The sequence below is a fragment of the Semicossyphus pulcher genome, unplaced genomic scaffold, assembly GCF_022749685.1.
Source record: "Semicossyphus pulcher isolate SPU_LCO1_2020_fin unplaced genomic scaffold, fSemPul1.0.p SCAF_19, whole genome shotgun sequence".
Lineage (NCBI taxonomy): Eukaryota > Metazoa > Chordata > Actinopteri > Labriformes > Labridae > Semicossyphus > Semicossyphus pulcher.
In genome coordinates, this window is record NW_027211692.1 from 23,250,170 (window position 1) to 23,277,815 (window position 27,646).

General features: G+C 39.8%; 1 protein-coding gene across 1 annotated transcript; it reads left to right on the forward strand.

Moving 5' to 3' along the window:
* Window positions 1–653: 653 nt before the first annotated feature.
* st3gal4 (ST3 beta-galactoside alpha-2,3-sialyltransferase 4) lies at window positions 654–27,369 on the forward strand. The gene is made up of 12 exons (XM_069668829.1): window positions 654–958; window positions 12,053–12,120; window positions 13,668–13,739; window positions 15,498–15,579; window positions 15,894–15,983; window positions 17,172–17,269; window positions 17,524–17,587; window positions 17,994–18,089; window positions 19,692–19,881; window positions 20,357–20,494; window positions 26,138–26,287; window positions 26,379–27,369. The coding sequence occupies exons 3-12, from the start codon at window positions 13,718–13,720 to the stop codon at window positions 26,466–26,468; spliced, it is 1,020 nt and encodes a 339-aa protein (XP_069524930.1). The 5' UTR covers window positions 654–958; window positions 12,053–12,120; window positions 13,668–13,717; the 3' UTR covers window positions 26,469–27,369.
* The last annotated feature ends 277 nt before the right edge of the window (window positions 27,370–27,646 follow it).

The window sequence follows — 27,646 nt, forward strand, 5'->3', positions numbered from 1 at the left end:
ATTTGATGCCTCGTTATTCTTCCAGTCTACTGCATTTCAAAAGGCAACTACTGTTTTAAAGTTTTTACTTTAAAAGATTTGTCTGAAAACTTTTTCAAAAAGTTCTACTTATGTTAAAGATTCATATTGTGAATTGAAATATAACAAATAAATAAAGCAGTAGCCTATAAAGACCCTGTTAAGATAACTCTGTTTACCAGCTGCAACATTTAAAAGATCCTGACACGTTAATAGCCAACATCAATTTGAATAACACACAAGATTGCTACTTGTGCCCTAATAAGAGCAAAAGTTGGACTGCAGGACTTTAGCTCGTAACAGAACTGACTAAGTTACTTCTTCCCTCATTACTCTAACTGTGTCTCACTCTGTTATCTTTAACATTCAGAGCTTAAAAAACATAGTCTTTCCAGATGTGTCCTCTAAGATAAAAGTACATATCGGAACGGCCTGAGACGGCTTGGGGCAAATAATCACAATCAACTGATCACATGAGACATTTTGATAACCTGATAGTTCGACGCCAGCACCATCAGGTCTCGGCTTGTACTTTTAAGCAGCCCCGGTATGTGGGTCTGTTCTCTCCAGCAGTCGATGCGCGTACCCACACGCGCATGCGTGCCTGCACTTCACAGGGAAAGGGAACGCGCTGTAAAAGGGAGAAAGCGTTCCAGTAAACCGCTCTAACTGCCTGCGGACTTCATGCCACTCAGACCCACAGTAAACTACCCTGCGCGGTTCTTGTTTCCGCTACATTGTTCAGAGGAGGGATGAGCTTTGATGCTCACGTCACATCACTGCTTCCACCCCTGTGTGTCTGCTGCGGGCTTTACCGCATATTCCTCGTTTTCCCACGCAGGGATTGCCACCCAAAAGCAACGTGAACTTGGTTGCAACATCATTGTACAGTACAACAGGCTCGCTCCATGGATTAAAGCTCATCTGTCTGAGAGCGCTGGTGAGTAAGACTGTAAGAACAGCTTTGAAGCTAACGGAGAGCAACAGCAGCCTGTGTGTAAGGAGTTGTGTGCAGGCTTGTAGGGAGGCAGAAATAAACATTGATGGGTTGTAACTGGCCGCATTGGATCACAAGATATCATATTTAATCTCGCTGGCACGCTGATTTGAAACTGTCAGTTTCATTACTACGAAAATTACTTGTTGTCTTGTTTGAGGGATAGAAAGGTACTGTGTAGACTGGGATGAAAAGGAGTGGCTGCGTTATATTCATGAAGTGTCTGACACGTTTGGTAAATTTATTAAACCACATGTATTATGTTCCCTGTGATCAGTGGCATTGATTCCAATTTGAAGTGTAAGTTAGGTTATTCTCTGGCACCAAGAGCAACTCAACAACTCTAATAATCAGATATCCTGGCAAATATTTCTGGCCAATTCTGAAAGTAGAGGAACAGTGGAGCTACGTTGGCATTGTTCAAATTTTTTCTCATTAGGTAGTTGTTTATGCATCAGCCCTGTGTACTTATTGCTGCAAACCCAGATAACTTTTTACACAGTATTATTTCCTACATTCTCCTTAGTGTAGAATACTGCAACATTTGTAAGCTTTGTTTTTATTTCTTTGTTTATCTGTAACCACTGAAGTTGCATTGAATGTGGCTTTGTAATAGTTTTCACATGGTGACTTGAGGCAAACTGGCTGGCTGACCATTCATCTGTGCTGCCGGGATTCTGCTGTGAAGCATCGTCCTTGAATCAGTCAAGCTGTGTTGAAACACATCTGCACTCTGAAGGCTCATTTTAGGCTAATTCGATAAAACTCTTCTATGTTGGCTTCATGAAGTAAAATTGTGTTTTGTATTTAAGCAAAACATTACAATACCAAGTTCAAGATATTTATTGTCATATGTCAAATTACAGCGAAATACTTTACTTTATGAGTTACAAAGATTGGAATCCAACAATGTTGTATAACAATGTCCTGACAGAGGAGGCACCTGAGACAGAAAGAGTTCATTTATGAGCTAATGATAAGCACAAGGTGCTTTATAAGATATGATAGACTGGAGAAACATCACAGCTGCAATTGAGCCTGATGATTATTGATTAAGTAAACAGCTAGTTCATGTCAGTGTATGAAACATGTTTACCATAGATGCAGAGTAGCAGAAATTGTAAGCCTCATGATTACCTGACATTGATTGAAAATGACCAGATTGAAAGCCTGTTTAATGTACAGTAGGCCTGCACATTAATGATGAAGTTCTCTACATGTAAATAAAATTAAAGAACACCTTTAATAAGTAGGGTCAATTTATATTTACATAATGATTTTTTAACAAAATGGTCAAGTGTGCCATAAAGATATGTGTAGCTTGCAGATCAAATATATAAAATTAAATATAATATCCCAGCGTGAATTTTAGTAAACCCAGAAATCTAAAGGTAACAGGTGAAAAAGATATCCCATCCTAAAAATAGATTAGAGATTAACAAAGGTGAAAACAAACCAGTATAATGTCATAAATTACAATTATGAAGCTAATCAGGAAATCTTTATCATCCATAATTTATTGTGATAAAAACACACACAGTCTCTAGTTCATGCTGCATTCAGACCTGATGCAGACTGTTAAACGTTAGATCACCTTAGAAGTCCAACCTTGATAGATAATACATAGAAAGTGGTTGGTTGGAGTGATAGCAGGAATGGACATAAAGTACCGTGTGTCTGATATGTAATGCATTTGGATTGCAGTTGTTGTAATAAGTTGAATGTTGATGTATTGTAGGACTCACACTGTAGTGCAACCCCATCCAAAATTACTACAACATGGCCATAACCAAATAGCTCATTTTGACACGGTAGCTCTGACAGAGTAGTTTCACTCCTGAGTGCAGCCAGTAGGTGAAAAAAGGTAAGGCCTTTGGTGGGTTCTGGCCTCCCTATGGAAAAAATGTTATTGTAATTAAATGACTTAGAAAATGACTATGCATTGCAGGCAAAAAGGGGACATTTTAACCAGCTCTCCACTATAAAGTGTTTTGATACATTTATTTCTAGTTCAAAAATGACTTGGTGGTAATTGTAAAAGGCAAGTTTATTTATAAAGCACCATTCACACAGTTAAAAACTGAGCATTAAAACATTAAAAGAAAAGCAAAATGTAGCATTAAAATATAAAACAGGTCCAGTCAGAACAATGCAACAGTATATTGAATTATAGTTCCCTGAACATTAGTTATACTTTTCCTTAGGATTATTTTCCTCTTGGGTCCCAGACCATGGAGTCCCAGACTCCTACTGCTGCAATATTTGATCTTCCATTATATTTTAAAGGTGCTATATGTAACTTTCAGAAAATCCTCATTCCTAGCAACACGGTCGGCTATCGAGGGAACTGCAGTCAACCTTCTTTTACGCACTGGCGCGGACACTCGCACGCATGAACGAGCATCAGGGGTTTTTGCCAAAGACACAAAACTCAGCATGTTGACTCTAGTTTTCCCCCTGATGTTGATCAAGTTCCTGTTTGGTCAGACGGGCTTCACTAGTTAAAACTTATTTTTGTTTTTTATTCTTGTGTGTAGTTTGTGTTGGTATTATTGTCAGTGCTGGTTGTTTGTTGGCATTATCCCACTCTATTTTACAGCTTGCATTGTCTCCTGTTGCACACTGTTGACAGTAGTGCCGGAGAATGAGCTCTCAGCAGAGGTACTTGCGAATGCACAGATACGTCACATCCTCTTGTTTCCCGGAAAAAAACGTCCCGAGTGCTTTATATTAAGATCAACCCACAGGTTGTCAGGGCTTGTCTAACATCATCTGGGAGATTATTCCAGGTCTGTGCTGTATAATAACAAAACGCTGCTTCACCGTGTTTTGTCCTATTTCTTGGGATGACCAGTAGGCCAGCCCGAGATGTCCTCAGAGTCCTAGATGGTTCATATGTCACAAGCACATCAGAGATGTATTTGGGAGCTGAGCCACAGAGAGCCTTGTACACAAGCAGTGAAACTTTGAAATAAATTCTCGGAGTTACAGGTAGCCAGTGTAAGGATGTTAAAACTGGACTACTGAGGTCATATTTCTTCCTTTTAGTCAGGACTCTTGCAATGGGATTTTGAATACGTTGAGGTTGCTGCACAGCTTGTTTCGAAAGCCTTCTGAACAGACTGTTGCAGTAATCTAATCTGCTGGAAATAAAGGCATAAGCTTTTCAAGGTCTTACTTTGACATTATTCCTCTGAGTCTAGCAAGGTTTTTTAAATGGTAAAACGTAGAAGAAGTTACTGATTTGATGTGGCTGTGAAAATGTAAATCTGAGTCTAAGATTACACCCAGGTTTCTGGCTTGACTCTTTGCAGTAAGAGAGAGGAACTAAAGGTAAGAGCTGACACTCCTATGGCCTAAAGACAATTATTTTGGTCTTATCGCTGTTGAGTTGGAGAAAATTTTGCTGCATGCAGTCATTGATTTGCTCGATACAGTTACACAGAGGTTGAACAGGTCCATGATCTCCTGGTGTAAGTGAGATGTATATTTGTGTATCATCTGCATAATTATGGTAAGATACTTTCTTATTTTGTATGATTTGGCCCAATGGCAGCATATAGAGATTGAACAATAGGGGTCCCAGAATGGACCCCTGTGGAACCCCACGTTATGCCCCGTTGTTCTGACACACAGTTACTGATCGCGACAAAGTACTTCTTCATTTCGATGTCAAACGTCACAGCGGTAGCGGACTGTATGGACTTCAGGTCTGTGTTGCTTCACACTTAAGTCATGTTTCCACTCTCATGGAGTCCGCGTCAACAAACGCAATCAGCTCACGGAAGCCTTCTCCTTCCACAACACTTGAGCAAATCTCCAGTCACCATTTTTGTTATTAGCAGGCTAATCTTCTCCGCTCTGGTATCATCATCATGACGTGTGCTAATAGGGCTAGCAAATGATGTGATGCGAGACTGCCTGTTGTCTGTCTCCACTGGCTTCTCGTTGTGCTTTAAGCGCATGTGGCAAAGCATACTTAACACCACATATCTTGCCCAGCGCATTATTGTCGTCTTTTTTGTCAAAGCACTTACAGACATCACTTTTCCTGGTCACGGCTGACATGGTGCATGTAACTGAGTTAAACTATTTCAGCCAAAAACAATGCATGCACAGATGCGTGAGTAGTGTAACGTTACTCGAAAAATGACATCAACAGTGAGTTGAATTATGTACATTAAAATCCCCAGTAATAACTACACAGTCAAATTCAGTGCAAGCAGCTGAGAGCATCTCAGCAAGGTAATGTATGCAATGTGTGTAATCTTGGCTTTGAAACTGGAGTTATTGTTCCTGGGAAGAAAGTTCTCTCCCCGGGCCTCAGGTTACTTAGGGATAGATTGTCATTAACAGTTTTGGTGTAGCAAAGGCCCGGGGTGTCCTAGTTGCAGCCGATGCTGACAGCAGATGCCCTGGTACTGTTCAAGGACTTAGAAGCCAATAGTCTGGGTGAATTGCTGAGGCTGAACTGGCAGGGTTTATGGGAGAAAAAATGGCAGAGTGCAGGGGTGCATTTAATTCCAGCATTGACCAGCTCCTTCATCTGGTCAGTGAACTTCAAGATGGGGGAGTAGGGGGAAAGGGTGATTAAGGAAGAGGTCGACCTGGTTGGGGTTTGAGGGGGTAAGGAAGGCGGATCTTCACGGGTGTTGGTGTTTAAACTACGTTTGTAGTCCGAGTAATATTGACCACACGTATCAGCATATACAAGAAAAACAGTCCGTGAGGAGAGCAAAAGCAGGCGGAACGTAATCGGCCATAATGCCATCCCCGCTCCCATGAGCGTGATCTGAAGACGATTTAGCTTCTTATTAATCTCCATTAACAGACATCCGGATGTTAAGTTCAGCCAACAATCCGTTCTAGATCTAAAATTTAACTTGACGCGAAAGCGTTCAGATTTCCGACTTCCTCGAATGCATCAGATCAGCCGACCTCCATTCAACAAATGAGCATTTTAAAAGTTTTCTTCTCTTCTTGTGGAAAGACCTGACAAAGCTTGAATTTTTACTTCTTACAAATCTGCATCATGATGTTGAAATTTCGGCAAAGATAAGACCCGTTAATAACAAGTTAATCACAAGAAAACGTTTTCTCTTTCTGTAACAATGCTGCACCCTGAAAAGGAAGTCTTGACAGGAAGTCCTTTATCACTTACCGCCCAGCAGGTTCACCCTAACCCTAACCCCACTTCTGTCCCCAGAGGCTATATTGTCTGAGACTGTAGCCGATGCGATCCTAGATTGGGTTAGAGGTGAACAGTTTTACTCCTGACTTGTTTAGGCAAATTCCATCAGATTTAAAAAGATGTCTGCGTTCACAGAATATGTTGAAATTGTCATTAAAGTGCACTGAATGAACAGCATAAGCAGATGAAAGCCACTGATTCAGTGCCTGCAACCTGCTGAATCTCTCATCTGCTTTTCTGACCGGTGGTATGGGGCCACTGCATCTGCATCCAGAGAGCTAACTGTGTTCAACAGACCCATGAAGTCCTGTTTCAGCACTTCAGATTGTTGCTTTGCAATATCATTTGACCCTTTGTGCAGCATGATATTTTTCACTGTGGGACGTGAAGCATCAATATGCAGGATTCTTTCTGCCATGTCAGAGACAATATCCTTGGGAAAACAGAGTACTTTGGTGTTTTTACTGCACATTCTTTGTACATCTCTCACAGCAGTGTCACCAACAATCAGAGTTTGAGGCCCAGGCTTTAGCTTTCCCTGTAGCCTTTTACTTTTTGACATGCTTTCAGTCCTTACCCTGCTGCCTGAGGATGGAGGGTTATCTAGGTCATCAGACGAAGATCCAGGGTCCTGCAACAGTGGAGCAAATCTGTTGTGCACTTCCACACTCGGTTATTGGGGAGGTTTGTTGCTAACCCTCCCTTTCGCAGCTGTCCACTGCTGTGTCCTACCAACTACTGGGGTTGAAGAGGCACTCTGCCTGGGAGGTAGTGCAGGCCAGCCGGTCTCATCACATATCTCAGCGCGATGTGCTCTGCCTGTTATTCTTCCTCCCATTTCCCAGGGACATGATTTACTCTTGGGCTTTACCCCAAAATAGTTCCAAGGAGGACTACCACCTGAAGATTTATAGCACAGTACAGAGCCCACCTGTTTCTTGGTAGTTTTGTCTGTGTTCCTTAGCCGTGTGCTAGCTTGCTCTTGTCCACTGTTTTGAGTTAACGGTAAAGTGGTGTCATTCCCTCACAGTCCGTTCACCTCCACATTCACTTCTAGGCTGTGAATTTTGGTCTCCAGCACTGCAATCTTTTGAAGGCGTTTGTGGTAGTCGTCCGTGGAGAAGGGAGGCATCTTGATTAGCTTTAGCTGTGTACTATGTTCCAAGTGCTAGAGCAGCCGCCCCATGTACAGAGGCTGTAGTCCATGTCGCACTGATCACAGGTTCAACTCCCGGTCTGCCGATTATTTGGTGCATGTCATCCCCCACTCTCTACTCCCAACATTTCCTGTCTCTCTTCAGCTGTCCTATAAATAAAGGCAAAAAGCCACGAAAATAATCTTAAAAAAAAAAAAGAAATATGCCAATAGAGCTCATATATCTATCAAAAATTATAGTCCCAGTGATTTATAATTGTCTAGGATCTGTCCATTAGTTGAGTGAAAAAAAAAGAAGATATCAGCAATAGAATGTAAGCAAAGCGGAGAGTGAGCAGCAAAGCGTCTGCACTGTAAGACAGAGCGCGTTTTGCAGGCTGTAAAGCGAGAGGCGCACCACACTGCCTTTTTTGTTAAAATCTACAGTTAAAAAAAAAAAGCAGCTCCCTGCGTCTTTTTTTTTTACTGTTGTCAAGGCAACCACTGAATCATAGCTATCATTAACCTAACAGTTATATTGTAAAGTGACAGAAGGCCTGTCTCTACACTCATCCGATTGGACAATGAGAAAAAGTCAATTCACCATTCAGTCCATTTACCATGTCGTATCGTATCATGTCGTATCATGCCGTATCATATCATGTATCATATCATGTATCATATCATGTATCGTATCATGTTGTATCATATCATGTCGTATCATATCATGTATTGTATCATGCCGTATTGTATCATGCCGTATCGTATCATGCCGTATCGTATCATGTCGTGTCATATCATGTATTGTATTATGCCGTATCGTATCATGCAGTTTCGTATCATGTCGTATCATATCATGTATCGTATCATGCCGTATTGTATCATGTCGTATCGTATCATAACGTATCGTATCATGTCGTATCGTATCATAACGTATCGTATCATGTCAAATCGTGTCATGTTATATTGTATCATGTCGTATCGTATCATGTCATATCGTATCATGTCGTATCGTATCGTATGTCTTATCGTATCATATCGTATTGATGGGGGATAGATAGATGGATAGATGGATTGATTAAAAGGTATTTAATTGTGTCTTTTATATTCCTTTTTTAGGCTATTGTATTTTGTGATTGTAGCAGAGAGCTGTGTTTTTTTGCTAGATGTTTCATTTGATGGAGCTTTTTATGGCTGTTTGTCGCAGCTGAAACCCCACGATGTGCCCTCAGCATTAATGATTCATTTCTGCTTGACTCAATCAATCTGGTGATGTTCGAAATGTGATGAATACACAAGTCTGGCCTCCAGCCATTCATTTCAAGCAATTGTAATCATACTCTGGTGCACTGGTGACCTCCATGAATCCTTGTCTGGTAAATTCAACAATTGCATATTTGCAAATATATACAGTCGTGTAATATCAACTGAAATAACAAGGTCCTATTACAACGTAGCCTGAAATTATCGCCTAATCGTGAGAATCCTGTCTTGTTGGAGGATCCTGCATTCAAACCTTAGTATGAGTAATATGAGAGATAAATCAGTTTGGTTACTTAAAGGACACCAGAGACAAACATACTGAAGAGAGGTGGTGATAGAAGCTTTAAATAGTACTAACACCACATGTAGGATCAAAGGGGCAAAAATGGGCTAATCCGGCCTTAAATACAACATAGAAAGGCCATTTTGATCTAAAAACTCCCTGACTCTTTAGATAAAAATCTCCTTACATTAGGTTTCTGGCCTGGGTCAGAGTACTTACCAAACTACATTTAATGGTGGTTCATAATATGGAGAAGAGAAGAAGACAATAGAGTAAGGGGATAAATATATATTCGTCTGAGAAGGTGATATCCACTTACTATAGAATTGAATTGAATGTTATATTTTGGACCTTTTACTGCCCTTCACCACCGATATTGTAGATTCCATAACACGCACACCCTCCAAAGGTCAGCACTAAACAACAAATGAGTCCTTCTGTTAGAGCTCCAACTTTATAAAACAGTTTTCCAGAGGAAATAGCCTCTGTATATAAGCCTCATCTGAAAGCTCACTTTATATCTTTATTTCCTTAGTTATATAAGATTTATAGATAATATACACAAGTGACTCCCTTTAGATGTGACACAATGTGCAGCCAATTGCAAATAGGAAGCACTATAAAGCCCAGAGATATATAATATTTGTGCAATATGTTAATGTGGTCGCATGATGACCAAATGGAAAAGATCAGCTGCTGCCAATACAACTTCCATCTCAATAATTATGACCACATTGATTCACAAAGTAGCGAGTATAAACTTACTGAGTCATTAAGAGTGTTCATGCCTGGAAGTGTGTTGGCATACTCATTAAGTAATTAAGTATACCTGTCTGCAAGCTTGAATCGTATCCTGCTTGTCAATACACTGTAAAATATATTTGCATGTAAACTTGCAAGCCTGATAAGTACATTTCCTGTTGTGAACCTTTAAGTCTAAGTGTAAGACAAATATGTCTGCTAATATGTATGTGTGTGCACATAAATCATTTGTATTTGTGTATAAATACTAAATATGTGTATTTGGCTACCGTCTGAAAAGTTCAAACTTTATATTAATGTTGTATTCCATTGCTAAATTAAGTGTTAGGACTTCCCTGCTCAATCACTAACAAGCTTTGATGGACTATGGCAGTGGTTCCCAACCTGGGGTCCGGGCCTCCCTTATGGGGGGCGCCAAAGATCGCTGGGGGTGCACGAGGCTTTGTCCGCACTGAAATTGCAAAGTTTAGATTTACCCATGTTAAATAAAATCATTAAAAAAGTAGTTACTTGATAATCAAAAGTCTGTTCAACTATTAAAATATATATATTTTTTGGTCCACATTCAAATATAGTAGCTACTTTGTAGGCCACACCTCTGTGAACTACAGACTGATTGGTGTTCATTTTTGCCAATAAAGATTTGGAATTAATCACTTGATTGTTTTGGTGCTCTTGTGTGTGGGTTGGGGGGCTAAGCCTTTCTAAGATACAAGTGGGGGGACTAAAAGCCACATCCCAGGATCAAAACTCACAGTGTGTAATACAAAACTTCTATCAGTATTTGAACTGCTTATTTATCTGTTTTGGCTAACTGCTACAACTATAAGAATAACCCAAGAATTCAATATGTTGATTTTTTGTTTTGCTAACTATTACTTCAACCATTTATCCCATAGCCTACTTTAAGGTATCGTTTAGACCTCCTGCTTGCTTGCTAGGCTCGCACAATTGTGTTAGATTGGTGGGACACTAGAAAAGCCACATCCCAAGAACAAAGTTCCCTGTGACTGCCATAGAAAACCCCTGCAGGGAATCCCCACGTCTCACGCACATCCCATCCAAGGGCGCCAGAAAGTTGCCTCTCACATGCCGAAAGATGCTTTTAGGAAGGAAAAGGGGTTGGTTATAGCGTGCAAATTCTTTGAAAGCTTTGCTTCATAAAAGCGGTCAAAATGTTACAAATGGGCACCAGATTTAGCTCTTCTGGCTGGATTAAACTCAGGGATTATGTGTTTTAGAGGTGATTTTCTATTGTGACAAGAGTGCACGTGATTTTCTCTAGTGTGTGTGTGTGTGTGTCTGAATAATCCAACTTTAATCATGATTGTTTGCTAATATCCTCAATGCTACTATAACAAAAAGATACCTTACAGAGCACATATTAAAGTATGTTAACATAAATATTTATCTGTAATGATTAGCTTAATAAATTACACCATAAGCATACATTTCCATAGTATTAGCCTTGTCAGCCCTTGTCTTCTGTTTGACATTGGGGTGGAGGAGCTTTAACCAGAAATCACTGACAGTATTTTCCCATGAACTGCGTTTGCTGTAATTACTTAACTTCCACTGCTGTGCTGCCTGACTCATCTTTAATCATTACAATGTGTGACTAAGCTCTTTAAGTGGTCTGTCTGCCTTTTTTCATGATCCATAGTTAGACTTGCAGCAATACTTTCGGAACATCTGCGGTGAAGTGCATTTTCTGACACAACTAAATCTTACTCTGCTGTGCTCTGATGGTCCCTCACATCTTGAGGACCAGCCAACGTGCCTTGCAGCCTCTCAAGGCGCAGCGCTTGACCCCCTCTGCTCTCCCAACCAGCCCTCTCTCCGCCCCTCTCCCCCCTCTCACTGTATCACAGACAGCCAGCTATTGTGCTGCTCTGATCTGTGTGTTGCCTGTGGGGTCTGTGAGGAGGTCCTGTGCCTTCTGTGCTTCCTCTGCTTCACGCTCCTGGGAGCTATGTTCTGCTTTTGTAAGTCCCCAATGTGCAGAAGGGCGGAGGTGAGGAGGCAGAAAATTTGCTTGATCAACAAGCAGTCAGTCCTTTCTTAAATTGTTGTTCTTTGATCTCTTAGTCTTATAATGTCTTACTATTAGCAATGCCAACAAATGAAGAAGAAATTAGGCAACATCCAAGACTGTATTTATGTATGACATTTCTACTATTTCAGTGCAAATGCTGAAATAATGCATCTGCAATCCTGCTTCATCCCTCTGCCATGCATGTATTTGGAGTTTCCTTTCTAGGAGTTATGTTCCTTTTACAACTGTAATTTTATGTAATTCCCCAATCAAGTGCAAAGACAAGTAGAAAAACAAAGCATATCATGTTTTAGGTGCAGATATTTTCCAGTTGCTTTAATATGTCATATATTTTGTTTTGACTACAGGGAGAAGCCCAGACTTGTTCCATCTGCAACACTGAGGATTTAATCATTGGCAATGAAAGAGGGAAAAGGTAAGATGTCCTGTAGTAATGTTGTTAATATGTTATTCGTGTTAGTACAGTTCTCAGGGATCACATTTCAGAAAGTTATGCATTTGTTTTTAATATTTAGGCATGTGTGAATAGTGAGATACCTTAGATATCTGGACTATTATCTAAAACTGCATTTCAAGAAGACAAACTAGCTGCTTTACTGCATTAGATTTGGAGTACAGTTTAATCCTTCTTTTTTCAATTATGGAGTGAATTGTTTAGTCAGTGTGTAAGAACACAGTTAAAGAAAATGTCATAGTGTTTTCCAGAGCACAAAGGGAAACATTTAAATTCTGTTTTTTTTTTCCAACCAAGAGTCATAAACCCAAAGATATTCCATTTACAAAGTAATATGACTAAAAGAGCAGCATATTCTCACATCTCACAAGCTTGGATCAGCATGTTTAATAACTGACTTAAACATAGGTTCATTCATCAACTTTTTGGAAAGCCAACAACATAGAAGAGGAAAAAACTATATAACCTTGCTCGTTTCATTAAAGAAAAAGATTATTTTGAAGTTTGCTCCTCTGCACATTCTTTAGTGTTTTTGTCATTTCCTAAACAATAACTTAGGACACAAACACAGCCCAGCCTCATATCCGGCTCGGGATGAAAACACACTCACAAGAATAACTCCCCACACCCTGATACGGAAGGAAGCAGAATCATATCATGTTTTATGTCGACAATAAGGGCCTTGAGTGTCGTCATGTTTTAGATTAATATCCACTGAAGTCTCTGTGGTGGTGTTAATCGATCAAGTGGTTTCCACTCCTTGGCTAGACTCAAGTTTTGGGCGTGCATGCTTCACTAGTAGAGTTACACCAGTATTACATTACTGTTGTTGTAATGTAGCAAGTATGAACATGCATACACATCTCAAAATAGATATTCAGCTGTGCACTCCTGCAGTTAGCGGTTGAATTGAATGACCTGCTGGTTCTGAAACTGTGTCATGCATGGTCAGTGAAGCCATTTAGTTGTACAGATAGTTCTGGCCTCTGCAAATAATGAATATTAAGGCTAAAATCTATGTAGTGCATGGAATAGTATGTGTGGCCTTGCATGTCTTTTAATCTGATTTAAGCTATTATCAAAATTCTCTGAAGACTGTCAGACTAAGAGCACAGGATGTGATGTGTGTTCCTCATTTAAGATCCTCTTTAATCAGCCGTCATCTTCTCCCTCTCAGCCTCTGTGTCTGTCTTTCTCTTACGCTTTCTTGTCTGTTTTACATCTGTCTCTCTCCTTCTCTTGTCTGTGCTCTCCTGTGTGATGGTTCTGCTTCATTGCATCGATTTGCTTCTCTGCCACTCCCATTTTCTCCAACCTCATGTGAGCCTTAGACTATTCAATGTAGCTTATTTATTTGTGTCTGTGTGTTCACCTAAGACTCAATTAACTGCTGTATATTTTAAATTAGTTACTTCTTTCAAATCATCATCTCAGAAGAGCTTGGTGCTTTTAAAAAGCTTAAAGGTGCAAATAATTGTGATCTTTCTCCTCCCTGGACCCATCACCAGGATGACCTCATGCACTGCGTAGACATGAGAGGACCAAGGAGCACCTGAAGATGTCCCAGAAGGCAACTAAAAGTAAGCTCTACATTTGTGGGTTGTTGAGGACATCTGTGCATTTTTATCACATTCTGTTAACCCTTTGTTCATATATGTGATAGTCATAAAGTAGATTATTGGAATGGGACTTTTCTCTTGGTTGATATCCAGGAGAGCACTAATCTGATCTGTGTGTTATTTCACATGCGATGATGAGAGGATTATAGACCCAAATGCTCTTTGTCACAGATCAGATCTGTAACATTATACTCAAGGTTTATTTTTTTCATTCGGTTACCTGTGCTGCGTACTAAAAGTTCCTTTTTTTGGTTTGAAAGGATCTACAGTCATCAGTGTAGAATGACAATGCATGGTACCACGTGCTGGATTACACAATGATCCCAAAAACACAACCGTCACTTCTAAGATATTGCATTTCTTTCTTTCTTACTCCCACTGATATCTGCAATAAATGATCACAGGGAAGAATAAAGCTGTCCGGTGCTTCTTTTTAACTTTCGTTTTTTGATTTGGCCTTTCTACCATGGACAAAGACCCTATGCAATCATTTGTATCCAACACAGAACTATAGTGGCAGTTGTATTGAAGGTTGATGTACTTTATGTCATGAAGCACTTGAAATACTGTCTGTCACTGAATGTTAGTCTCAGTTACAGCAGATTTCTTGTCCCCTTTATAGAATAGTTAAACATTCAGTCTTGTCATCGCCTTGAGGTTGCTAGACAACCGATGGACCCTCCAGGAATTCACTTTGCCATAACAAGAAATAGACCCATACATTATTTCCTGTAACTATGCGCCTTGTTGTCTTTACACATTTCTTTGGATTAACCAAAATATATAAAAGGGCTTAATTTTGTTGTGTAAGCTAGCTATTTCCAGTCTTTGTGCGCTAAACTAAGCTAACCAGCTGCTGGATGTAGCTCCATATTTATTGTACACATATGAGGGGTACCCACATTTATAGGTATTGACCTTTTTTATCTTAGTTCCGGAAAGAAAGTGAATATGTTACTTTCCTAGAATGATCAAAGTATCTATTATAATTATTAAGAAATTGTATCGTCCAAAAAACTGTGTTGTCTCCTTTTTGTTCAGCTGTAGAAGTACAGGTTAGAGGGTAGCTTACAATTTCTAATCTCACATAGAATTCATGGAGTTTCCGTTACATGCAGTACTCATACTACCAAAATCACTATGTCACTGATGTCAAGCTTTACCTACTGCCTCATTCTCTCACTTTGGGTCAGAAATGAGTAGCATATATTATCCTTAAACCAATCAATATTTACAAACTTGTAAGCAATATATTTATACGTTTTAATTCCTCTGATATTTCAAGAAGAAAACTTTTTTTGCATTCGTTATTTAAATTCAAAGAATTGTCAATTATTTGAGCATTTTGCTCTCTGTTACCAAATTGACAAATAATGGGTGGGGTGTTTCCTGTAGACCTGTGCAGTTGGCTCTAAGTAACAGGTGGCACTTGCCTGAAAGCTATTGATAGTCATTTCAATTTCATTTTTCAGTACCCAGTTTGTAACTGATACTACACCTGCATTTAACGGATTCCCACTCGTGAGCTGGTTCTTTAAAGCTATAAGTTGTCATTGATTTAACATTTCTGGATCACTTTCTTTGGCCTTTACACCAAGGAAAAAGAGATATCTCACTTTAAGTTTCTAAACGTTGAAGGTAGCATTTGTTTTATGTGATAATTTTTGTCCTTTTGTTTTAAATTGTATGTTTGCCTGTTTTTGTCCTCTTTGACTCCAGCATGGTGCCTTAGGCTTCTCCCAGTTCTCCTCTTCTTCATCTCCTTTATCACATACTACTGTTCCTATGCCATACTTCAGAGGTAATTACACACACGCTAACAACCATTTCCTTTTATCTTTCTTGTTGTTCTGTAATTGAGGTCGCACAATTACAGAAATTCCCATTTCTGGTAAAAAGTTAACTCATGAGGTCTGTGCAGTGCTGACTCACTAAAAGTTTAGTAAGAAAATCCACATTCAGATCATCTGGCAGTCTGAGCTGCAGGTCAATTACTGCTCTGCATTTGCCCATTCTTGCACTTTCTGAGTGTTCTGGACCCAGTTGCTGGCACACTGTGTTTTTATGGATTCAGCAGTAGTTTCATGCCAGTTGTGGTTATTGTCTGTCTTTCAGCTACGGCGGCACCAGCAAGTCTCTGAACAGTAGCAAGTCGCTGTGTGGTGGCTGGCTAACCCAGAAGAAGTGGGAGAGCCTTAACTTTAAGTGAGTAATGGCATGTCTGTGTTTTTTTTCCAAACTGGAGGGAGTGGATGCCTTATTAGGAGAGACAGGTTTGCCAGTATTTTTATTTGAACATAAGGTGCCAGGCTCATTACAGTAAGTTTCAGTCACTCAGGTGGAATGTGTCGAAGAAATGAGGGAGAGTTAATGTTGGCTAAGAAGTTGGCTTGATAAAGTTCCATTTTCTGGAACCAGACAAAAGCTTGTTTGTCCTGCTCAGGTTCTGCCTTGTTAAGTAATCACTGTTCCACCTCCCTGACTCACTCTCATTTATTTTCCCTGCTCTGTTATCAGCTGTATATGTAGTCTTGGTCTTTATGTGGCCTCTGTTCTGTTACAAAATAGTGACATGGTCTCCATATGTGGTTTGTCCCAACCTCCTTCAAGGTCAGTGTTTATTTCTTCAGCTCAGTGGACCTTCCATCGCCCGCCCTTTGACCTTTTAAACAGTTAAGATTCATGTCCGCTGTGTTTATTCCTGTAAAGGAACATGAATTGCTTCCGAACATAATGTTGCTGCTGGTTGTTCATGGACTTTCACATCAGTCATTACAGTCACATGGAGGCCTTCCAGGCAATCACAGTGACATTTCTCTAATTAGTCCCCTCCCTGGAGATGTATCCTGATCTCCTGCAGACAGCTAGCTGGCACACAAGGGTAATAAATGTCTGAGAGACTCACTGTCAAAGACAGTAGGTCATAAACAGCTGGAGTCCGTAGCCAGCAAACACAGAAAGGCAACAATTTCACATACTACAACCTGCCATATCTGTCTTACTCCACAGGCTCTGTGAATGTTATTGTTTCTTTTTCCCTGTCCTCAGCAGAGAAATGCCAACAGGGAGTTTTAATGACGGAAAATTGCTATTGAATGACATCATGTAAATGCCCAGTTTGCTTATAATGAGTCTGGTTTTCCTGCTTAATAGATACCAGAACATTTTCAAATAAAGCATTTCCATATGCCAATGTGGACACTGTACTCTTTGGCGGCACAGATTGTATTGTCCATTGTGTGGTTTAGTAGTTGTTACTGCCTTACACCTCATTCATAACCTCTCCTCTCTCTTTCAGCCACAAATCCTCCTGTAATATAATTCATCTATGCAGTGAAATTGTGTGCACTCCAGCATTGTTTTGTAATTCCTGCTCTGACATTTTTCATGCAGCATTAGCAGACAGACAAAGCTTTTTCTGAAACTGGAGGATTTCTTCTGGCGGGAACATCTGTCTAAGCTGGTATTACCTTATGGCATTAAGGGCAGTGGTATGTTGATTTTACATGATCCTCCATCATCTCAGCTCAGTTAACTCTGCACATACACAGCACACGTCTCACAGCATACTGTTACTGGTTATATAATGAAGGTGTATGTTATATTTTTTTAATATGTTTTTTTATATATCTTTACTGATAAAGGTCACAAAACTAAAGAAAAAGTCTTCATAATTTGTGAATAGCGCCTTTGTATTCTGAAGTATTTTTCACATTTTAACTGCTCCTTTTCTTACTCCCTCCAGAGCTGCTGCTACTGAAAGTTCTTGCTGTAACTGCAAATTACCAGGTGCCAACCAACATTGAAAAGTAAGTGCGAGTTCACTTAAGCCAAACTGGCACATTATGCTAAAGTTTTATTCCGTTATATCCAGGATATCAGTCATAAAATGGTAACACTATGAATGCAGGATTGTGAAAAATAGTTAATAAATGAAACTACGACAGGAATATTTTCTCAGATTTGATTGGTCAAAGCTTGGTTCCAGTGGAACACATCCTGTTTTTATTCCTTCATAGCTTCATCACTGTGATGTTAAGTATTTATTGGTCATTGGTAGTGCCTTACACTTAGCCTCACAACTTTTGCTTTTACTCATGTGATGAATAAGTTGACATTTATGTCCCTAGAGGGGAGCCGTGGAGGGGCGTTTGATTATAAATGTACCACATTTAACAGAGTGTGTCCGTGTGTGTGTTCTTTTTTTCACCACAGACTTGAATGCAGAACCTGTGTAGTCATAGGCAATGGCTTTGCTATTAAAAACAGCTCCTTGGGGAGCATCATCAACAAATATGATGTGGTCATTCGGTAAGCAACAAACGATGAAAGTATATTTATTAGTTTCACGTTCATTGTTGTTATTGTTGTTAACTTTTGACATGAAGAAAGAGAGATTATGCTTTTTGATTCCACTGCCCGGTCTTTTTAAAAGATACCTGTACTTTATATTCAAACCTTACAAAATGTGACTGTAAGGACTGAGTTAAAGTAACAGACAGATCATTGCTAAATGACCTTTAAAAGGGAATGTGGTGAAAGCTATTAAGTGATATAAGAATCTGAAATGGAATCCGAAGTTCACTTGGCTGTAGGCTAATGATGGACAGTATCCGACTGTGTGACCGTCTGACCCTGACATGCAGCCGCCCTCTCAGCAATTAGCAAGCTTTTAGGTCAAGTGAAGTTCTTTAAAGGAAAGCAAGCATTCAGTTTATTCAGGGACAAAGGCACGCCGCAAATCTGACTTTACAGCCTTGGAATGAACCCATGCATTCTGAGTTTTTATAAGCCTCTTTCAAACAGCTAGAATTTGGCCTGGCCACAGTGCATTTTTCTCCCCCTATCAACCCCTTTCTCCCTCCCTTCCTTCACTCTCTCTCCACTCAGAAGCTAATCGTTCACTGGCCAAGTAAAGTAAGGTTATTGACATTCAGAATAACAATGCATGCCTTAGACATGGACGTCATTGGGCTGGTTCTGTCATAGGAACACCGCAAGAGTCTGTTAAAGCATGTCTGGACTGAAGTTTCCAAAGTGCAGACTAATCATTTTAACAAAAAAAAAGGTCTCAGTCTGTGCTCATGTGTTATTTATTTGTTCAAGCAATGACTTATTTGTGAACAGTAAAAAGCAGAGATGTACTGTATGTGTAATGTCAAATATTTTACTGTTACATTTTAAGGAATGTTTTTGGTTAGACATGCAGATCTGGGAATTGACAGGTGGTATGTGGAGGCAGGAGAAGGACCTGAGTACAATACAATTCTGGTTGCTGATTTTAATGACACACTAAAAGTGGGTGACGCATAGAACAAACATTTACTGAAGAAAAATTGTCTTGCTAGTTGGCTTACAAAATAACTCGATCAGATAACCTGTAGATCATATGCTATTAGCTACAACAGCTATGTCCTGTGTCCAATTTCCTGATGTTATTCTGTGGTGGAAAAACACAGAATACAGAGACATTGTCAGGACATGCTGACATTATATGTCATACTCACCTTGATGACAGTACAGTTCATTGAATGGAAAAAAGCTATTTAATTTGCTCCTTGCCTGAGACCGCTCTCTGGAATACTTGATTGCACTGATGCCCAATTGCAAGTGATCAAGATGACTGTGATGATAATACTTTTATAAGCCTTATTTTAGAGAACTGCTACCACACGCTCACTAGCCTCTGAATGATTCAGGCTCGCAGTGCTTAGTCGCATTTTTTTATGGCTGGAGTATCATTTCCTGAATCTCTGCATTGAAGATGGAATTTGAAAATAAACATGAGCCAGAAGTTACACATTTATACAAATAAGACTTGGGTTGAACAGTCCAAAGGTCATGACTAGTAAACTTTGTGATTAATCTCAATGTAAAATTGTCCCTGAATGTGGTACTTTGTCCCTGCCTCAGGTTGAATGATGCCCCAGTGAGAGGCTATGAGGACGACGTGGGGAACAAGACCACCATGAGGTTCTTCTACCCTGAGTCGGCCTCTTACAACCCTGCACTACACAACGAGCCCAGCACACTTATGGTCCTGGTGCCTTTTAAACAGCAAGATCTACGGTGGCTTAAAGAGATCCTTTATAATGAGAAGAGGGTACAGGATATGTGTGAGAATGCACTCTCTCTCACACACACACACACACACACTTTCATGTTTCCGTCTCACTCTGTCTCACTTGTCTCTTCCCCTCTCTGCCTCACATAAACAGTCCTGAGCTTCTTTTCTTACCCTTTCCAGCCATCAATTTCACTACTTGAAAGGTTCTACTTCAGTGATGCCAGCGCCGTTTAGATTTAAATGTAGTTTCCATTGCAGACATCTTTCACTCTGTTGCTCCCGGCACCTCCGGCCTCCCTCTGCTAATAGTTGCAAGGTGCTAATTTGCACATCGATTTGGTTGCCTCCAGACGTGAGGGAGTCGTAGGTTCAATTGCATCTCGTTTGTGTTAATGAACTCAGTGTACTAACTGGAGAGAGCAATCTTTGACTCTACTTCTGTCCCTTTGTTCCTTTCAATTTCACAACATCCTGGGTTTTATCTCCCGCTTTGTTTATGTGTGCATTCCAGGTCAGGAAAGGCTTTTGGAAGCCTCCTCCCCAAATCTGGTTGGGTGACGTAGGTAAAATCAGAGTGCTGGATCCCCACTTTCTGCACCAGACTGCAGACAGACTGCTCCGGATCCCTCTCTATCCAAAGACTAAACAGGTGCGAGATCAATTCTATTTCTTTGGTTTGAGAATCATGATGCTGAACATGAACTGTTGCTGCTAATTCATGTTGTCCTTATCTGCATTTTCCCACTTGAACCTTCTCTCTTGTTTGTTTCCTTTCTCCCATGCCCCCCTTTTTCTCCTTTTGCCCTTCACTACTTCCCACATGAATGTTAACAAGGCTGGATGGAGCATCCACTGATTAGCCAGAGCTCCTCGAGTGATATGTCTCGAGTGCTGTGATAAATAGTTTACTGGAAGAGGCACTTCTCTTGAAATGTAGCTGGGTCAATAGCAATTTTGTGAATCCAATTACTGCAAAACATGATGAAGATTAGCTTCTGCTTGGTATTCTGGCATCTCATTACAAGATAAGCTGCTTGTGTCATCTAGGCCGCACAGAGACTCCCTGGGAAATAATTGGCTTTTGACGAAAAGCCAAAATATTGTGTAAATTATGTAAATTTCAACCAGATGCTATGTTTTTAGAACACGGACAGCTCCCTGTGTTCCTTCTCTGCAAAGCTGATCAATGTTGTCTTCTCTGGAAAATGTCCAGATTTTTTGACCCTCACAGTTTTTTTTCATGATGTCAAGGTTTAGCTGGTCTTAATAAAGCAGGATTTGTGACTTTGGCTCAATTAAACAAAAGTAAAGAAAATAAAACTTCATCTACATGCAACAAACTAAAGTGTAAACACAAGCACAACTTACTCTTGAAACTTTGACCGAAGAGCGATTGTGCAATGAGAAAACATGACTCATTACAGTTTTTGCAAAGTACAATTGATCTGTTTTTGTTTCACAAACTGGACTTCAACTCCCTTTTGAGTAAGGCCATGCGATTTTGAAACACCCTGTTATTTAAATTGGACTATTACTCATCTGGAGTGAAGCTTTTACTGGCCCTTTGCGTCCCATCTGCCAAGCTGTGTGTTTGGTGGGGATTGTCTCTGACGTGGGCCCGAGCCAAGTTTTGTTTTGGTTCTGCATGTTCCCCTCTCCTGAGCCCTTTCTGTTAAAGAGACGGGGGGAGAGGGGTGTTACCCTTTTGGACTGCAGTACAAACACAACTGGCTGGTGCATGAGAAGAGTGAGCAGTGGGAAGGCCGCGATCCTACAGGCAATCAGCAGGCTCACCCGACAGGAGCTCAGCACCATCTGCACGGACTGTATGGAGAGGGCCCGGGGTAGAGGATTGTGGGTAGAAGGAGGAGAAAGATGGGTTATTAGTGATAGGGAGGAATGGGGCCTACAGACAGTTACTTTATCTCTAACCTTGTTGAAAAATCTTATATTTTACTCTTAAAACTTTAGAAACTTTGATTCTATGACCAACTTTTCTTTGTTTTATTTTTTCTTCTGTTCTGTCTTTGGGTATTTTCTCATCCATCAAATCAGCAGGGGGGTCCTGAATTCAGAATGTAGACCTTCTCTGCAGGCACACCTCTCTCCCTCAACTAATGATCCTGCCAGATAGACTAGGAGCCCCTCAACACACACACAAACATACACATAGATACACACACACACACACACACACACACACAGGCACAAAGTCATACTATCGTACATGCAACCACTTCTCCCCAGTTTTATTCCTTTCTTTTATGCATTGGACACACACATAACTCTAATGTTCACACCCGTCTCCCTAAGCACAGGCTTGTGTTGAGCTCTTGTAGGTCTGACTTGCAGGAATGACAGTATGCAGCCCCCCTCGCCGCCCTCACTCACCAAGGCTCCATGGGCCTGCATCCAAACTATGCGCCGGGCCGCTGCAGAGCTCTGGTGTTCGCCCGTGAGCTGGCGACCACATGAGGCTAATACACACAAAATGTCAGCTGTGTCCCATTGCGGGGTGCTCATTAGTTTCTGAATTTAAGGGGGAAAAAGTGCAATAGCAACTTGATCTGGTTTAATGCTGAAGAGGGGAAAGAAGAATACAGGAAAGAGGTCAGATCTCAGTTTCATATCAAGTAAATCATGGTTAGATTTTCTTCTCTATCACTGCTGTAGAGATCACATTTGTTTAGTATTTTCAAGCATTAGTTCAGTTAAGCCCAGCAGAACACACACACATAGAAAAACATAAACTGCCACATACACATGTGCTCATGCCTTTCCTTTCACTTATCTCACATTAGGCAAACCAGAAGTAAAGATCCAATCTCCATAGCAATTCCTTGTCTAAATATACACCTCCACAAAAACGTACAGCCTTTCTCAGCAAGGCTTTCAGTACGAGGTCAACGTTTTGGGGACAATTTTGCTTATTGGTATTCTTGCCAACCATTAGATATGTCTGCTTGCCTAAAATGACTCACAACGCAGAAATTGGTTAGCTTAGCTTAGCATGAGACTAAAAAAAGGAGTTCAGCAAGTTAGCAAGCCTGGCTCTGACCATAAGTAACATCATCTGTTTACCAAAAGTAACTTTGCGGTTGCCAAAAGACTTGAGGAAGTCACTGCTTCCTGCCAAGAAATAATCCCAAACATAACACACCAGAAACCTCTCAATTTGTTTTTATATGAAATAAGCAAATGAGTTACAGTGTTTTCATTAGTTACATTTTGAGTTGGTATAGGTTAAGGGGGTCCCACTGTTTCTGGTCTTTATGCTAAGCTAAACTAACTGGGGACAGTATAAGTAGCCAGAAATTGTGTCTAAAGATAAAAAAAGAGAAGTTTTATTTATCTGAAACAATGTCACTCACTTTTGGTAAAAAAGTTATGTTTTTGGCAATCAGTAAACCCTGGCTAGTGGAAATGTTGGAGGTTGGACTTTGTTAATATTGGTGCGTGCTGGAGAAACAGAGAAACAGAGGAAACTTGATGATAACATGGAAAGCTGTCGAGAAGAGAGACGTGAAAAGGCTGCTGGGGAAAGTGTGCAACATTTTGAAAGGGATGGAAAGAGAAAGTTCCTTCTATCTAGCGGTCATGTGGAAGTGATTCCTCTTACCCCTGTGGACATGTGGATAATCATTGACAGAGTCATATAGGAAATGGCAAACAACACAGGCAATTATCTGTGCACTGTAAGACCCCGCCAGGGACAACACAACAAACATGTCTCTACTCATTATATCTAACATTAGTTTTATTTCTCAAGAGATGCCGGTGGGGTCAGATAATGTCACTTTATTTTGTTTTTTTTTTGTTCCAGCAAAGGCAGATCACAAGTGACAAGCAATAAAACAGCAGAAATATGTGTTAGCACTATTAATAGCACAAAGATCTCCATTGTGTCGAGCACAAGGGATATTGCCATTTTCTTTTTAATAGCATTTTGACATGGTGTGAGATGGAATATTGTAAACAGAAAGAGGAGGAAGACATGCAACAAAGGTCCTCAGCTGGATTCAAACCAGTAAACTGAGTACGCTTAGCCCCCCTGGATGCCCTGTTATTTGTATACAGGGAATCCAGGGGGTGTTAGCCGGGAGGTGATTGTCATCTGAGGTTGAGGTTGTAGTGGGTTTTTTGGGTTTTTTTTTTTACCTTACCTTACCTTTATCTTTTATGTCTTTTTATCTTATCTTATTCAGGCTTAGCTTGCATGCCATCTTATATGATGTATACAGTCCTTACTATCAATGTTTGTGTCATGTGACCATGACACACCCATATTTAATCTCTCCTGCTGTCTGTTTTTGTTATTAAAGCCATAAACTGAATAGATGCAGCATCAGTGTAGGCTTTAGTCCAAGAGCACTAAACAATGACTAATAGAACATGAACTTACAGGAGCAGAACTGTGATAAAAAACAAACATTAAAAACAATGACTATTGCTTTCAATCAGCCAACAAAGAGATTTAATTAAGATTAAATTTGCCCTCAGTTTATTTGTTTTGTATTAAGTATTCTCACTTAGATAATTATGTCCCATTGACTGTAGGACGGACCGTACAAAGTGCACCGAAGTAATAAAGATAACCGTTGTTCATAGTATTGTTTGGGTATTTAAAACCATGATCAGATGACAGTAGAGAGATGACAGAAAACAAGGGACTAGAGAGAGATAGGGAACAACATGCAACTGAGGTTGATTCTGGACTTGAACAGGGATGATGGAGTTCATGGTTGCCGTCTTAAATCATCATCAAAATCGAGGGCTCCTTAAAGTATTTGATGGAATAAATATGTTTACTCCTATTATAAGTTACACTTTCTATTAATGTCCATGTTTTTGTGTTTGAGGAAAATGTTGTGGTTTCCATTGTGGTTGGCTACTTTAGTGTTGTTGTTTCAATACAGTTATCATAATTAACCACAGACTCCTTGTCAGAGTTGTAGTCATAGATATGTAATTTGTTCTTTTACCATAAACATAATGTCAGTTTTGTGCCATCCAGTCACACAACCATGTAAAATACACTGTATTGTCTATGTCTAGAACCTAAAAGCAGCAAAGTAGCAACCAACAGTACACACACAAAATGTTTTAACTGAGCAGAACTCCCCAAGAATATAACAGTCAAGGTCCCTGAGTGACCTTAGAGTCATGTTACAATTGTCCAAATAGGACAGGTTAATACATGATATGAAATCCTGCACTTCTGTACAAAAGGAACACAATACAATATAATCTTTTTTTGCCGTCTTTCCTTTGTCTTCTCATATTTTGTATTCCAAATCTGTGTCACTGAATACTCTGGCTATGTACCAAGTAAGCAACATTTTCGGAAGTATTTTTTTAAGTGATTTGCTCATAAACATCATGCGGGAAATCAGCCTTGAGTTGTTATTAGTCACTGGCCTCAGAGTGCTTTTCCTCAGAAGAGGCTGTAATAAGCTAGTGATTAAGCTGCTGGAAAGCACCCAGTTTGAAGGGGGAGACTTGCTAAATCTTCTGTCGACCAACAAGTCCTTTTCTGAACCTACTGCTTTGCTTTGCTCGAAGTTCACAAGACATTACAAGTTTACATTACATAACTTCCATTTCCCAGATATACTTTTACTTTACTTTGAAAGTTTAATAACAATTGATACCGAGTTTATTGGATCGTATTCCAGACTTGGAAGAGGCTCGTGCCTGTTAACTATAAGGAAAGGTCAAAGGCAGCAATTTATATTGCCCTCTACTACCACCTAGTGTCTAAATGAGATGCTGCAGTTAATTCATTGTCCTGAATGCTTTTAAGAGTGTAATGTTCTTCCTAGTTTTTATTGCACAAAAGATGCAATATTAGCCTTTAGCCTCTAAAGGCCTCTAAATGCTAATTTCATTACCTCTTTTAATTATGCAGGAAAAGTCATGTGGAGTGCATGTAGATTATACGACCCTTGTTATTTGACATCACACCATACGCTGTGAGAAACATTTTTATACAAGAACTGTTTGATGGATTTATCTAATATATAAAGCCACTATGAGTAGAATGTTTCGGGGATTATGAAAGCATGCATTTCTTTTTGTGGAAAATTAAAAGAAAATCCAAGTGAAATTTGCCGCATGTGTTACTTTTAGACCTTTTTGGTATCTTGGTATTGGCTATCAGATGTCTTTTTTGGTGCTACCACTAGGTGTCGCCAATGACAGTTTTAAGTGCTCTTTACAGGGGCTTTAAAAAGGTTGTCATAAAATGACTTGGCAGTGGACTGTCATTACTTACGTTTGTGTGTTCTTCCAGCCAGTGCATCCCACCACAGGTATCCTCGCTGTATTTGTTGCTCTCAACTACTGTGATGTGGTCCACATTGCTGGTTTTGGATACCCTAACTCCAAGACACAAAGGCTCCCTATCCACTACTATGGATCTGACACCATGAGGTCTATGAAGGTACTGTCGCTGTCCTCTTCAGTTGTGCAAAAAAGTCTGCGTTTTCACTATTTGATTCTCTGAATACTGATGCTTCTTTCTGTCTCTGCAGAATTCCTACCACGACCTCAATCATGAAGCCGAAGCCTTAAAAAGACTGGAGGATTCAGGAGCCATTTTGTACCTGCACCCACACCTATGATACACACATTTGTTCAGTCAATTTAATCTAAAAAGTGATTGAACACCAAACCATATTTGAAATTTAGTATGCATCACTTGCATCTCAGCCAATTTTTTACAGTGCCTTCTGCATTGGGATACAAGACATTTTGCAGGTGCATTAAGTCATCATTTTGTGCCATGAGTTTCACACGTCTAGCTCCATGAATTCTAAAGAATGTTATCACTGGCACCTTATACAGTATGTCCTTCGATTTGTCAAGCGGAATAACCTTTGGTGATATGGCTTAGCATTTTGCAAAACTTTTAAAGGTTTTTAACAACTTTGAAAGTTGCAGAATAGTAACCACTCATTCTGTGAACCATCTGTCTGATTGTTGTGTTGGATTTTGGGTAATTCCAATGCTTTGTGTTGCTTTTAATGCTGTGTAATAGGGGTTATAACTGCCAAATCGCAGGAATCTAAGCATTTCATATCTACAGCTCAAATGTTTGTTGTGTGTGTTTGTTTTTTTGTTCAGACATTTAATGAACATCAGTGAGCTGTAAAACGAATCAACCTGAATTATTTCTTGCTGCGTATGCCTCATGGTGTCACTTTCCTTTTTTTTTTTTTCAAGTCTGAATGTTCTTGCTGTTGAACTTAAATCTGTTTTAATCCATTAATATATATGTTACAACTAATGGGGTTTCACTTTAAATGTTTTTAATATTTTAGTTTAAATCAAAGGAAAATGAATTGATCACACACAGTTAGCTGGAGAAGATTCACTTTACTTTTCTTGGACTGGAAATACTTCTTGTATTTTACTCATTTGTGCTGGTTTTTTAATTTATTTAATCTTTTTTTTCTGAAACATTACCGGTAACTGGTACCACTGGATATTTTTTATTGTACAGAATTGAATAAATTTTTATTAAGAGGAAAAAAAATGAAATCCATTTGAATGTTTTTTAAAATCACATTAATCTTCACATCAATAATTGAACAGAGTCATGTATCAGCTGTATGGACTTCACTGTGCTTCTGTTTGAGGACCTGAGCGATCCTACATCGAGCTGTATGGCATTCATTTTAATATCACTGTCACCACTAGATGGCAGAGAGTCTCTGTTTCATTCATTTTATAGAGCAGATATGCTACTGCACTGCACATGGTGCATTCATGCAGCAGCCCATCTTAAAGTGCCTGGGGT